Below are 11,470 nucleotides of genomic sequence, written 5' to 3'. Positions count from 1 at the left end.
ATGGAAGGCGGTGGTGGTGGTGGTGGTGTCGTGTCGTTGAAAAGGCCATTAGACTGCGCTCACGAACGTCAAAACAACAAAAAAGCTCACTTTATGGAGATCAACCCACCAAACAAGCAGAGGAGAGTCGGATATGTGTTTAGTCACAATTATATGAACATAGCGGATCTGTTACCATCGAATATTGGACGGGTACGTGATGCGTAGTGTTTGTCCTGAACATTTGCCATGTCCCTCATGTTTGGAACTGACCTCTCACACCAGTCACGACTAGTTCACGGGCTGATCCATGCTTATTCGCTACCATCGCTTATGATGTACGTGCCATATTGGATGTACAAGTTCGATTTTGCTCGACATTGACTCGCTGCTCATATCTTTTTTTTTTGTCTCAAGACCTATACATCCTCAACAAGCTACCATGGATCAATTGTCTGCCTTTCATGAAGCCGAGTACCTGAAATCTTTGACTATAGCTGAGCAGTCAGTTGTTAGTGTCAATGCCGCAGATTTTGAAGAGTATGGACTTGAACAGTGAGTGCTTTCCCGCCATTTGTATTCGCATCACGTGGTCATTGAGGATCTCGCTCTCGTATAATCGGCTGCCGTATTTTTTTCGGCTTCAACAAGACTTTGAAACTCCTCACCCCACCCAATGTAGTGACTGTCCAGTCTTCCCAGGCCTTACCAAGTACTGCAGTTACGTCGCAGGGAGCTCAATCACAGCAGCTCAACAACTGGTATCTGGAACTTGTGATGCTGCTATTCATTGGGATGGTGGGAGGCATCATGCTCAACGGTATGCTCCAATTTAACCAACCAAAAAAAGCGTGATCGTCAAACCTCAAATTCTCATATAGAGACAAAGCCGCTGGATTCTGTTACGTGAACGATATCGTGCTAGGAATACTCGAACTACGAACCAAGTTTTCTCGAATCTTGTATATCGATGTGGATGTTCATCACGGTGATGGTGTCGAGCAGGCTTTTCTGTTTAGTAATCGGGTTACGACGTTGAGTTTCCATCGTGCTGATGTTGGGTTTTATCCAGGTATTGTGTTTTTCTGAAATGCAAAAGAAATCGATTCAACCGCTAGAAGCATCTCAATCTGTTTGAGCATCTCATACGACAATTCTCAAATAGGAAGCGGTACACAAATAGATGCCGGCCAAGGCATGTTAAGTTAATATCGTCGCGTTTTTTGTGCTGACTTGATTGTTTTCTTTAGGCAAAGGAAAGGGCTACGCACTCAACATTCCCTTAAAACAAGGACTATCTGGACCATCACTCCTCCGTATCTTCCTCCCCATAACACGAGCACTCATATCATCACTTAAACCAGACTGTATCGTCCTATGTTTAGGTGCAGATGGCCTCTCTGGCGATCGCTTAAAAGGTGGATGGAATCTAGACGTGCAAACCATCCCTGCTATCGTGAGAGAAGTCATGACGTGGTCGCTCCCGACTTTGATGTTGGGTGGTGGAGGGTATAATTCACCTAATTGTGCGCGAACATGGACGTTAGCTACTGCTGCTGCTTTGGGAGTCGTATTGCCAGATGAGATACCGGAACATGATGCATTGCCAGAATTTGGGCCTGATTTTTTAATTAGTGCTCCATGTGGGAATATGACGGATTATAATTTGGGTGTGTTGGGTGATATTGTGGAGGATGTGTTGGGTGTGTTGACACCAGCTGCCAATTAATGTACGGTATATAGCGGTCTATTTTGGCGCAATCACGAATTCAAAAGAAGTCGTCATTTAGAAAGTTTCATTTAGTTCAAGTCGCGTTTGCATGCTAAATACAATTAATATACAAAGTAACTACCATATACTAATATTGTGCTTTTGCTACTCTCGACGTAACTTGTACGTAACAACCGGTTTCAAGATTGCCACAACTCGACAATACTCTTTCAAATCCTCTATAATCCCTTCAACAGGCTTATAAGCCTCTGGAGATTCCTCATACCACTAAAAACGGAATGTTAAATATACATTCATCGGGCCAAAAACGTGTACGAAGCATCAATCTTGACTTACAAGATCGCCATCACAAACAACCACACTCCCCAAAGCCGTCCTCTCCAACGCAGCCCTCCCAGCATCCCCTCGATACTTGTCCTTAAACCTCATCAACGCATCAGTCCTTGTCAGTTTACGTCCAGCACCATGAGCCAGTGAAAACCCATTCTCGAGTCCCTGTGCTGTCGGTACCACAAGATACGACAAATCACCACGACTACCGGGTATGACGATCGCGCCTTTATCACTTGGTGCTGCTCCTTTCCGGTGCATGTAGAGTTGTTCATCGCCGATGGGTTGGTGGGTGACGTTGTTGTGGTGAATGTCTATTACGCGGGTGGCGCTTGATGAGGCGTTGATGCATGATAGGAAGCGGTGCGCCACTAGGTCGCGGTTTCGTTTGGCGTAGTGGAGTGCTGCGTCGTGTAGTGATATGTATGAGGTGTATTCTGGTGTGTTTGGTGATAGGCCGCCATGAGGTTGGGATTGTAGGATTTTGGTTCCGAAACCACGACTGCCTGTGTGCACTAGCAAGCATGCGTTTCCTACCCAGATAAAAAAAGTTGGGATTCGCGAGTGAGAGCAAAAAAGCCCGCTTGGGTACTGAGAAATACCTTCAACAAGTCCCAAACTCTCAAACGCTTCACGATCAACTATACTAGCAGCAACCTGTAATTCCGCGAAATGATTTCCACCCCCTACAGTTCCTAAACTATCATGGAACTGGCTCATCATTTCTTCAACCTCAGCTGAAAACGATGGTGAATTCTCAGACAGCCATTGTTTAGCATCACCATCCCAAGCACCTTCCAGATCTCTCAATTTGGAAGCTAGTCTGGCTGGGTTTATGGAGTGAGATGGTATTGAAGTGGTCCATAACGACATTCCACAGCCGATGTCGCCTAAGGAGTGATAAGAATGCGTGTTAGTGGTTTACAGACATAGGGCGAGCAAGTCCGTGACTATTTTTTAAGCTCCACCAACTCACCACCGATTAAAGCTGGGTAGACGAAGTTTTCAGTTATGATTACGGTACCAATTGGAAATTGGTTGCCTGCGTGTAAATCTGGCATTCCTATTGCGTATCTATGCAAAGAAAACCAAGAACGTCAGTCGCCGAATGTTTTGTTTTGTCCGTAAACCAGTGAAACTCGCACATCCAGATAAGCGCAAGGTCATCTTAACTCCAATGAAATCAAATACTTGAAGAAATCGTACCTGACACCAGGCAACCTCGCAGTCTGTTCCAACTGTTTTACAGCTATTGAATCAACATCCGACACATCCGCGATAATCCTTACAACAGCGGCTACCCGTCCATCATCAGATCCAGCCGCCTTCTTCACACCAATAAAATTCTCTCCATTCGAAACAACAAGCACACACTGATTCACAACGTGTAAATCGACATCTTCTTGACATGTTATTTCAGACCCAGATGGGGTGAAGAGACGTGGCTTCTTAACTGCTGGGAATTTCTTGATGCAGGATTCCAAGATGGTTGAGAGGAGTTTGGGTGTAATGATTACTCTTTTGAGTGTTTGGTTGCTGTTTAGCACTAATGTCTGTGTGAATTTGTGTAAGTAAAATTGTAGCTGGTAGTTCAGTATAAAGACTGCTGACTCACTAGATTGATCCTTTCAGGCATCGTTGCCTCTTGCTGCTCGCTTGTAAAAAGTTCTGTTGCAGAGCTTGTCGTGACAGAATGGACGTGTCGAAACTGAACAGAAATCAACAGCATGAAACTAAACAACAATCAACGGAAAGAATCACATAAAAATTGATAAATCGTGTATTGACGCGTGCGCTCACTACAATCTTTAAACTCACGCTCATGACAACAGAAATTAGTTTTGCGGCTGCCTTGCAACCTCTATGAACCGTCCATTTCATGTTCCATTCAAACCCGAAGGGTCGCATCTCCAGGAGCTGGAGCTAGATATCGTGATAAACGTGCAAGCATAGTAACGAGTCTCCAACCCCACCATCTCAAGTGCTCCTCCCCTTCCTCACACCGACTCCTCCGGATCTGTGTTCAGCATCAATCAATAATATAACAGGCGAGGTAGAATTCAACATAATTCGAGCCTGCTGCACCTACGAACACCAGTGCTTAATTTTATTTGAAATATGGTGAATAATTGTTTGGTACAAAAATAACGGTACCTATTCTGAATGGAATCATTTGCAAGTTTATACCGATCGAAGCTTCTTAAAAAACACAGCAAGCAGATATCCATATGACACTAGCACAGTCGTCAAAGCACTAAACCGTGAAGCAGGTATTGCACACTGCAGGATCAACAGTCCGTCCAATAATACTGTCTAGTGAAGTTGGTGTAAGGTGTATGTAGAGCGGGTATGATACCATGACTAAAATAGCGGTTGTTTGCTGGCCTCCTTTTGCAAATGGACTGTTTGCTCTAGTAACAAAAAACGAACAGTCAGCTTGTACGTGTCTTTAGTTAATATCAAGACTTGTACCTTAACTCAGCCATAAAATGAGTCCCCCACCAAATCATGTCAATAGGCAAAGAAACGCGGAGCAATATCACCACCATGTGGAACTCTCTGTGTCACAAGTCCAATCCCGCCATGCCCAGCGTGCCATCCTTGTCCATCGGGCCTTTCAGGATCCATGTTTAGCATCAAAAAATGATATTCAGGAATCCAGGTAAGATGTAGCATATGGTTGCTCCTACAAATGCCGGTTGGCAAAAATATCAAGAATATCAGTGGCGAAGATTACCAATCCAAGACAACATAACCGCATCACATAAAGTTAGCAATAATATTAGACTTCACATCAGGTGGAAAAGTGACGTATGCCGTGATTAGAATTACTTGGTATATAGAGGTAATGCAGACCACATTGAGAATCACATTCATATAGGGGGACTTGCCCAGTAAATCCTTCTAGCCTGTCGGAATCTAAGCGACGAAGGTGTTTAGCAAAGAGTAAAATCAGAGAAACTCAGCAACAGAAAATCACATCTTGCTCTAACGACAAAAAAGAAAATCAAGGGACCTGCAAAAAGAGCATTTGGTTTTACTCGAATTTGCATTGAGTGCATCACCGTCTGTGCAATCACCATCCGAACACAACAACCAAGAACTCCACAACAGCCCTCTTGCATCAACCTCAACCGTCTTCCTCACAGCAGTAGACTCCTTTCTTCTCAAACCAACAAGCACACACAGCATCATGATATGCAAATGAGCATCGTCTTGAGAAGAAATTTTCAAGCCAGATGCAAATGAAGTTACGTGGGTTTCTTTGACTTTGGGACATTAAGGGAGAGCTCAAGATGGGCGAGAAGCATTTAAAAGGTGATGAGTACTTATTTGACGGCCTCTGGTTGCTGTTTAGTGCGAATGTCTGTCTGATTTTGTGTTAGAATGAGAGCTTTTTACTCAATTAGATGTTGGGAACTTACTAGATGGATTGTTTCAGGCATAGCTATCTTGTTGGTTTGGACAGGTTTTGTTTTTGTGGCAAATCATCAAGAGGTTGAGCGTCGAGCCCGACCTTGATATCAGCAACAGAAAACTAAAAAAAATCCAAAGTAACAATCAAATACGTCTCGGTAGGACGTACCAAAAAGCTCACATGACTCGACACATTTCACTTCATAACCTAAAACCTGTACCCAAAACCTCCACATCTATGACATCTATTACCCCTTCACCACAATACATCAATCAATACGTAAAGAAATGCGGTGCAACGTCACCACCATGTGGCACCATCTGTCCCGCCAAACATGCAATCATAATAACAAGTCCCAACCCTGCCATCCCAAACGCTGCTCTCCTCGCCCACACCGATTTCTCCGGATCCATGTTGAGCATTAACCGATGATACAGCAGTCCAGGCAGGATGTAGCATATGGTTGTTGACCCTGTTGCGCCTACGAATGCCAGTATCTGTAATAAAAAACCGTTAGCAAAAAAACTGGGTGGACATCATGAGGAATCTGTTGACAGATTACCGATCCAAGACTCTTTACAGACACTGCAAGCAGGTACCCAGACAGCACAAGTACAGTCGTCAGCACGGTAAACCGTAGTGCGGGTATAGGGCTCGTTGGATCGACACGCCGTCCAATAATCCTGTCTAGTGATGCTCGTGCCGGGTGTATTTGGAGCGGGTATGAGACCAGGACTAGGATGGCGATTGCGAGTTGGCCGCCTGTTACGAATGGGCTGTTTGTTGGGTCTAGCGAAAAGAAGCAATGTGAGTTGAATATCGCCAAAAATAGGAGGAGATGTGTGAAGGAAGTTTTCAGTAAACATCGAGACAACACAGCAGCACCACATACAATTCGCAATGATATTAGACTTCACATCAGGTCCAAAAGTGACGTATCCAGTAATACCAATCACTTGGTATATAGAGAATGCCATGGGTACTGCAGAGCATATCACCATTGACATTCGTTTGGGCGTGTTGCCGAGTAGTTCGTTGTATACTGTCAGGATCTAAGTATCAAACGTCGAAAAATCGTTCAAAAAGCATAGAAATATAATGTAGTAGAGACGGACTCACATTTTGATCTAAAGACGAAAAATATATATAAACAAGATCAATTCATGTTGTTTTCATTACAACGACCAGCAAACTTACGACACGTAAAAGCAAACACCAATATAGGGAGCGCCGTGAAAAACTTGACATCCATCTTAAACCACACGATATCCTCCCACTTCATTCTATGCGGCATACCGTCTAACGGCTTAAAGGCCAGCGTGACAACCAGCACAACCAGATACGCGACACTCGACAATGCAATCATTGACGTGTATCGTAGCGACGACAAGTCCCTGAAGAATGCAGGTGTCGCTATAAGCGCTACACCGATGGAAATCCAGTATAGTTTCGTGGCGTAGAATGCGTCTTGTGGTGTGGTCGGTGCGAAACCTGATACGACTTTGGGCATCTAAAAACAGCGTCAATAACAATTACAAACTCTCATATAAAACAAGCACATACCAGATCACCAACAATAAACAGATACGACACCGACACTCCAAAGCATTTCACCGCCACAGCAGCATCAAACCATTTCGCAGCAGCAGGGTACGTGGCCTGTGCAATCGTAAAGAATGACGATGTGCGACGGTATGGAATCCCCATCTTGTGTGCACATGATACAAGCATTGTCAAGCCGACTGCAGCGAATGTAGCAGATACAGTAATCATTATCGCGCCGAGACCGACGCCGAGTGATGCGATTGCTGATGGCTAATTAGAAATAGGCTGTCTAGTTATACTAAAGATAGAGCTTAACGTGAAAGTAGTATATACTTGCCATAGCAAGCATTCCCGTCCCCAATATTGTATTCGAGACACTCAGAAACGACGATCCCAACGATCCAGTTGGTATGTGCACATTCTGATCTTCTACAACTTCGTGCCCATCCAACAACGCATCTGTTTCCTGTGCTTCGGAATCATCGTTTGGCTGACTCTGATGTATGGTTGCTATTAGATGCTTGAAGTTTGTAGTGTTGGGAATGGGAGTGGGGAGAGTTTCAGTTGCGGAATGGAATGAGTCTTCGGATGAGCCTGGACTTGATTGATCTGTTGTGGCTGTTTGGTCGGGGTTGGTATGGTTATTGTTGGGAATGACATTTCTACCTGCCATGATTATAAGTTAGATGCAGTGAGGCAGAAGGACGCCAGATGTGGATATATCGTATGGATTCTTCCAAGCCTTCGTCGCCAACCAAGAAATTCTCAAGCGCAGTATACGGATGTGATTGACATCAACAGCCACTTTTTCGCAACAAGACCCGAAACTTTGTCGCCGTGAGAAAACACCTCTGGATCTGAACCGTACGTCCACCAAAATATCAACCATGGCCATACGAAATATAATCTCATCTTTTATCGCTCTCTTCATACTACTTGTCACGTCATGCAAAGGTATACCAATAAATCACTGGATCAAACGCACTCTTTCCCAAATCTAACAATATAATTCACACATAGCACAAACATGTGCATCGCTAACTGACTGTGGCACATGTGTATCAAACACATCGTGTGGGTTCTGTCCAGGGACAGGATGTATCGACTACAGTAAGGCACCAGTCTGTTTGCATCCTGTTCTATGAATCGTACTAATGAATCGTTGAATACATAGCAACTTACTTGACCGCATGTCCAAACAGTGCAAACTTCCGCTACGGATCATGCTACGTGCCCATCGCAGGCGGCATGGTTGCGCTGATTGTTATACTGCTGATTGGGATTCCGTGTATTATCGTAAGCGTACATCAATTTGATGTGATCATCGTCGAAACCAATTTCTCTTCCTTTGGTGCTGACTCTTTCTTTTGTGCATGTAGGGAGGAGCAGTATGGTGGCGACGCAACCAGCGCAAACAGGGCAAACAAAACAAGCATGCTGATCGCAGAAATTTTATGCAGATGAATGAGAGTTTGACGAGCAAGTGGAGTAATGATGGGTATATGAGGAAGGAGAAACGGTTTTACTTTTTCTAGAGTGCTCGTTAAATAGACATGCAATAATGGCTTTCTCGCGACGAAGTCTTCTGTATTGGATTGATCGTTTACAATGTTGAGGTCCTCACTATTACTCTATACTATTTGTGATATACAATTTTCTTCTATTTCTCCGCTATATTGCAGCAGCACTCTCACAGACTCCTCCCACACTTAAATCTCGTACAACTCCCGCACCAGCAGCAGCTCTATAAAGCTCCAAGAACCGACTCCTCTCATTCCGTCCTGGCATAACCTCATCAACCTCACAAACCTCCTTCAGCACGCCCGTCTTCACATCCTGCGCATACACCCTCATCCTCTCATGCAACCTAAACGGATTCCACGTAAACGATGCAGTACCATCAAACCAGTACGATGTCAGTCGTTCAAGCACTAGTTCGGATATGATTGTATAGGCATCGTGGTATGTCATGTTGTAATCCAGTGTCCCAAGGGATGAGAATGTCGTGTCTGGGATAGTGTGTTGGGAGAGGTATCTGCGTGTTTTCGTGACGAGCGCTTCTGGTTGGTTTATATCATGTGGTATTGGTGACTTTAGGAGTGAGAGAAAAGCACGTAAATCCGATACGACGTAATCTCCCGTCACGTAACATGTAGCTAGGGCACGACCTATATCTCCTGACAATACTATTGCCGAGAAGAATCCAAAAGCGTTTATCGTAATGTCTATTGGTGGCTTGCTATCGCGGCCTGATAATTCAATGACCGTGTTTTGAGAATCTGGGAAATGGAAGCGTATTGCGGTGTGTAAATCCAGGGATTCGATGTGGCGAAAGACACGTTCGATGGCGTAACTATGTTGGTAAGATGTGAGTGGGGGAGAAAAAAAGCAAGCTGCGAAGAAGTATTACCATTCAAAGGTGGTAGGTACTTGTCGTATAATCGTTTTTGAGGATTTGGAAGTAGGTGATAGTGGGTGTGGTTTGCCGTATACGCTTAGGCCTCGTACGTATGCCAGCTTCCAAGCCTACATGAGACAGTGATGGCTGTGAGCTTCCAATTGTTTAACTGCTTATTCCCTCCTCCCAAACGTAACAATGATTTAGCAGGGCGAGAAAAAAACCGACAACAAGCATCCACACCGTCAAAGCCACAGTTTTTCATACCTGCCACATAATCCTCGGCACCGTCAAGAAAACCGTCAACATCCCAACATGAATCCACGAATACAGCACCGAATACGCACTCAACCCAAACACATCCGTACCAAACACCCTCGCCGTTAAATGCTTCGCATCCTCGTTCTCATATTTCACTAGATTCAGCAACACATCAAACTGATTTTCATGCAAGGGTGCTATATGAGCTTCGTAATTTCCCGATCGGTTGTTGAATGGCGATACGTGGAAGGATCGTGTGATGCTGTGTGACGATGTGTATCTAAGAAGTGTGTGTTTTGTGTGAGGTCGAAGCGGGGTAAAACACCACACATTACATAGTGGAACATCAGTTTTGATTCTTACCCAGCCCGCGTCTTCTCCATCTTATTCCGATCATCACAAAGATACACATGCCGTTCCGAAAACGTATTGTTAACTTCTAGAACTGCACAGAGCAGCGTGTTTGGTTGATCGACGTGATAACAGTAGTAAACGTTTAAAGGATTAAACGAGTAACCCAGTAAACGAGGCGTTGTAACAAGCACTGTTTTGCCTACTGACTTAATATCAACACCCTGCGTTAAAATAATGTGTTAGCTTCGATCTAGCTTCGATCGTTCTGCTGGCTGCGGGCATACTCCTGTACATACCATATCGTCCAAACACGACATGAGCTTCTGCTTGACACTAGCCGATCTTGCCTTACTCGTATCCCACTTGACAGATTCTTCAACACGTAGAATCCTCCCACCACTCTCATCGTCAACAAGGAAATCAGCATCCCAGATGCTAAACAGTCCAAATGCGTTATACGATACCCAGCCCCACGGGAGTTCATTGCAATGGTCTAGATCTACTGCAATGTATAGTACAGGATATGAAAATGCATGTCCCACAGGCCGTATTCGTGCATGTGTTGTCTTTGCAACGTATATTCGATGTGGTGAAGACGATGGTGATGATGCTGGTTTTGGGAGGAATTTTCGTAGGACATACGTTGATAGGAAGTATAAGAGCGTCCCAGACGCGATCGCCTGCAGAGCTGTTGAAGCGAGCATTGTTTTGTAACGTATTGAAGCTTTGCGTGTTTTGAACAGACACAGGTTAAAGGAACGTGAAGGACGTGACGTATTGTACTTTAAGGCATATATAAGTACACAGGTACGCTGACATTTACAGTTGCCCCTTGTTTTCACCAAACAATTCCACGTCCACGTTTCGTGTCTCGAAGCTAACCTACCATTTCGTGCATTAGAGCTTAAGACCACCATGAACGTCACCAGGTGCTAATTAGTACTCGACTATTCTCAAATTCGCACAACGTCTACTGTCAAACGCTGACACCGTTCCAAACATCAACTATTAGGGTGTATCCAACCAAAGATGGCGAATCCCATTTCGAAGACATAATAATACCACTCAAAAGTGAAGGAATGATTGGCTCAATGAGTAAAATGATTGCTACCAAGGGCGTTGTCTTCAGAGTAAGCCTGTGTTTTACATGTGACGGATACTACGTGCTGACACCCTCTGTTGTTTTAGCACACAGGAGGAGACTATGATTTCGACTTTCACCACGCGCCACGAAAGCAGTTTATTCTGATGGCTAATGGGAGTGTTGATATCACTGTGGTATGATATCCGACTGTTGGGAAATTTTGTTGGAATCTCACGGATATGTCCTTAGAGCGACGGAACTACGAGACGTTTCGTTACTGGAGGTAGGCATTTAACTGCAGCGGTATCATTTCAAGTCGTGATTCTGATAGCTGAGTCTTGTTTCTAGACGTGATTCTCGTTGAAGATA

General features: G+C 44.4%; 4 protein-coding genes across 4 annotated transcripts; 1 reads left to right on the top strand and 3 right to left on the bottom strand.

The window, feature by feature from the left end:
• Positions 1–1,708, top strand: SmJEL517_g01183 (uncharacterized protein; the record flags this gene model as incomplete). The annotated part of the gene is made up of 6 exons (XM_031167111.1): positions 1–192; positions 265–317; positions 397–534; positions 662–799; positions 861–1,051; positions 1,230–1,708. The coding sequence occupies 6 exons, from the start codon at positions 1–3 to the stop codon at positions 1,706–1,708; spliced, it is 1,191 nt and encodes a 396-aa protein (XP_031026735.1).
• Positions 1,709–1,855: 147 nt separating this feature from the next.
• On the bottom strand, positions 1,856–3,677 carry SmJEL517_g01182 (uncharacterized protein; the record flags this gene model as incomplete). The annotated part of the gene is made up of 6 exons (XM_031167110.1): positions 1,856–1,978; positions 2,048–2,574; positions 2,644–2,931; positions 3,018–3,115; positions 3,248–3,594; positions 3,657–3,677. The coding sequence occupies 6 exons, from the start codon at positions 3,675–3,677 to the stop codon at positions 1,856–1,858; spliced, it is 1,404 nt and encodes a 467-aa protein (XP_031026736.1).
• Positions 3,678–5,731: 2,054 nt separating this feature from the next.
• Positions 5,732–7,677, bottom strand: SmJEL517_g01181 (uncharacterized protein; the record flags this gene model as incomplete). The annotated part of the gene is made up of 7 exons (XM_031167109.1): positions 5,732–5,956; positions 6,022–6,248; positions 6,352–6,511; positions 6,579–6,586; positions 6,657–6,969; positions 7,023–7,274; positions 7,321–7,677. 7 exons carry the CDS (start codon positions 7,675–7,677, stop codon positions 5,732–5,734), a joined length of 1,542 nt encoding a protein of 513 aa, XP_031026734.1.
• A 998-nt stretch (positions 7,678–8,675) lies between these two features.
• Positions 8,676–10,721, bottom strand: SmJEL517_g01180 (uncharacterized protein; the record flags this gene model as incomplete). Its single annotated transcript, XM_031167108.1, has 5 exons — positions 8,676–9,357; positions 9,415–9,530; positions 9,670–9,943; positions 10,027–10,238; positions 10,314–10,721. 5 exons carry the CDS (start codon positions 10,719–10,721, stop codon positions 8,676–8,678), a joined length of 1,692 nt encoding a protein of 563 aa, XP_031026936.1.
• Between the last annotated feature and the right edge of the window lie 749 nt (positions 10,722–11,470).

Source organism: Synchytrium microbalum (assembly GCF_006535985.1).
Source record: "Synchytrium microbalum strain JEL517 chromosome Unknown SmJEL517_scf0004, whole genome shotgun sequence".
Lineage (NCBI taxonomy): Eukaryota > Fungi > Chytridiomycota > Chytridiomycetes > Synchytriales > Synchytriaceae > Synchytrium > Synchytrium microbalum.
The sequence above is the reverse complement of the archived record's forward strand: the minus strand, read 5'-3'. Positions and strand labels throughout refer to the sequence as shown.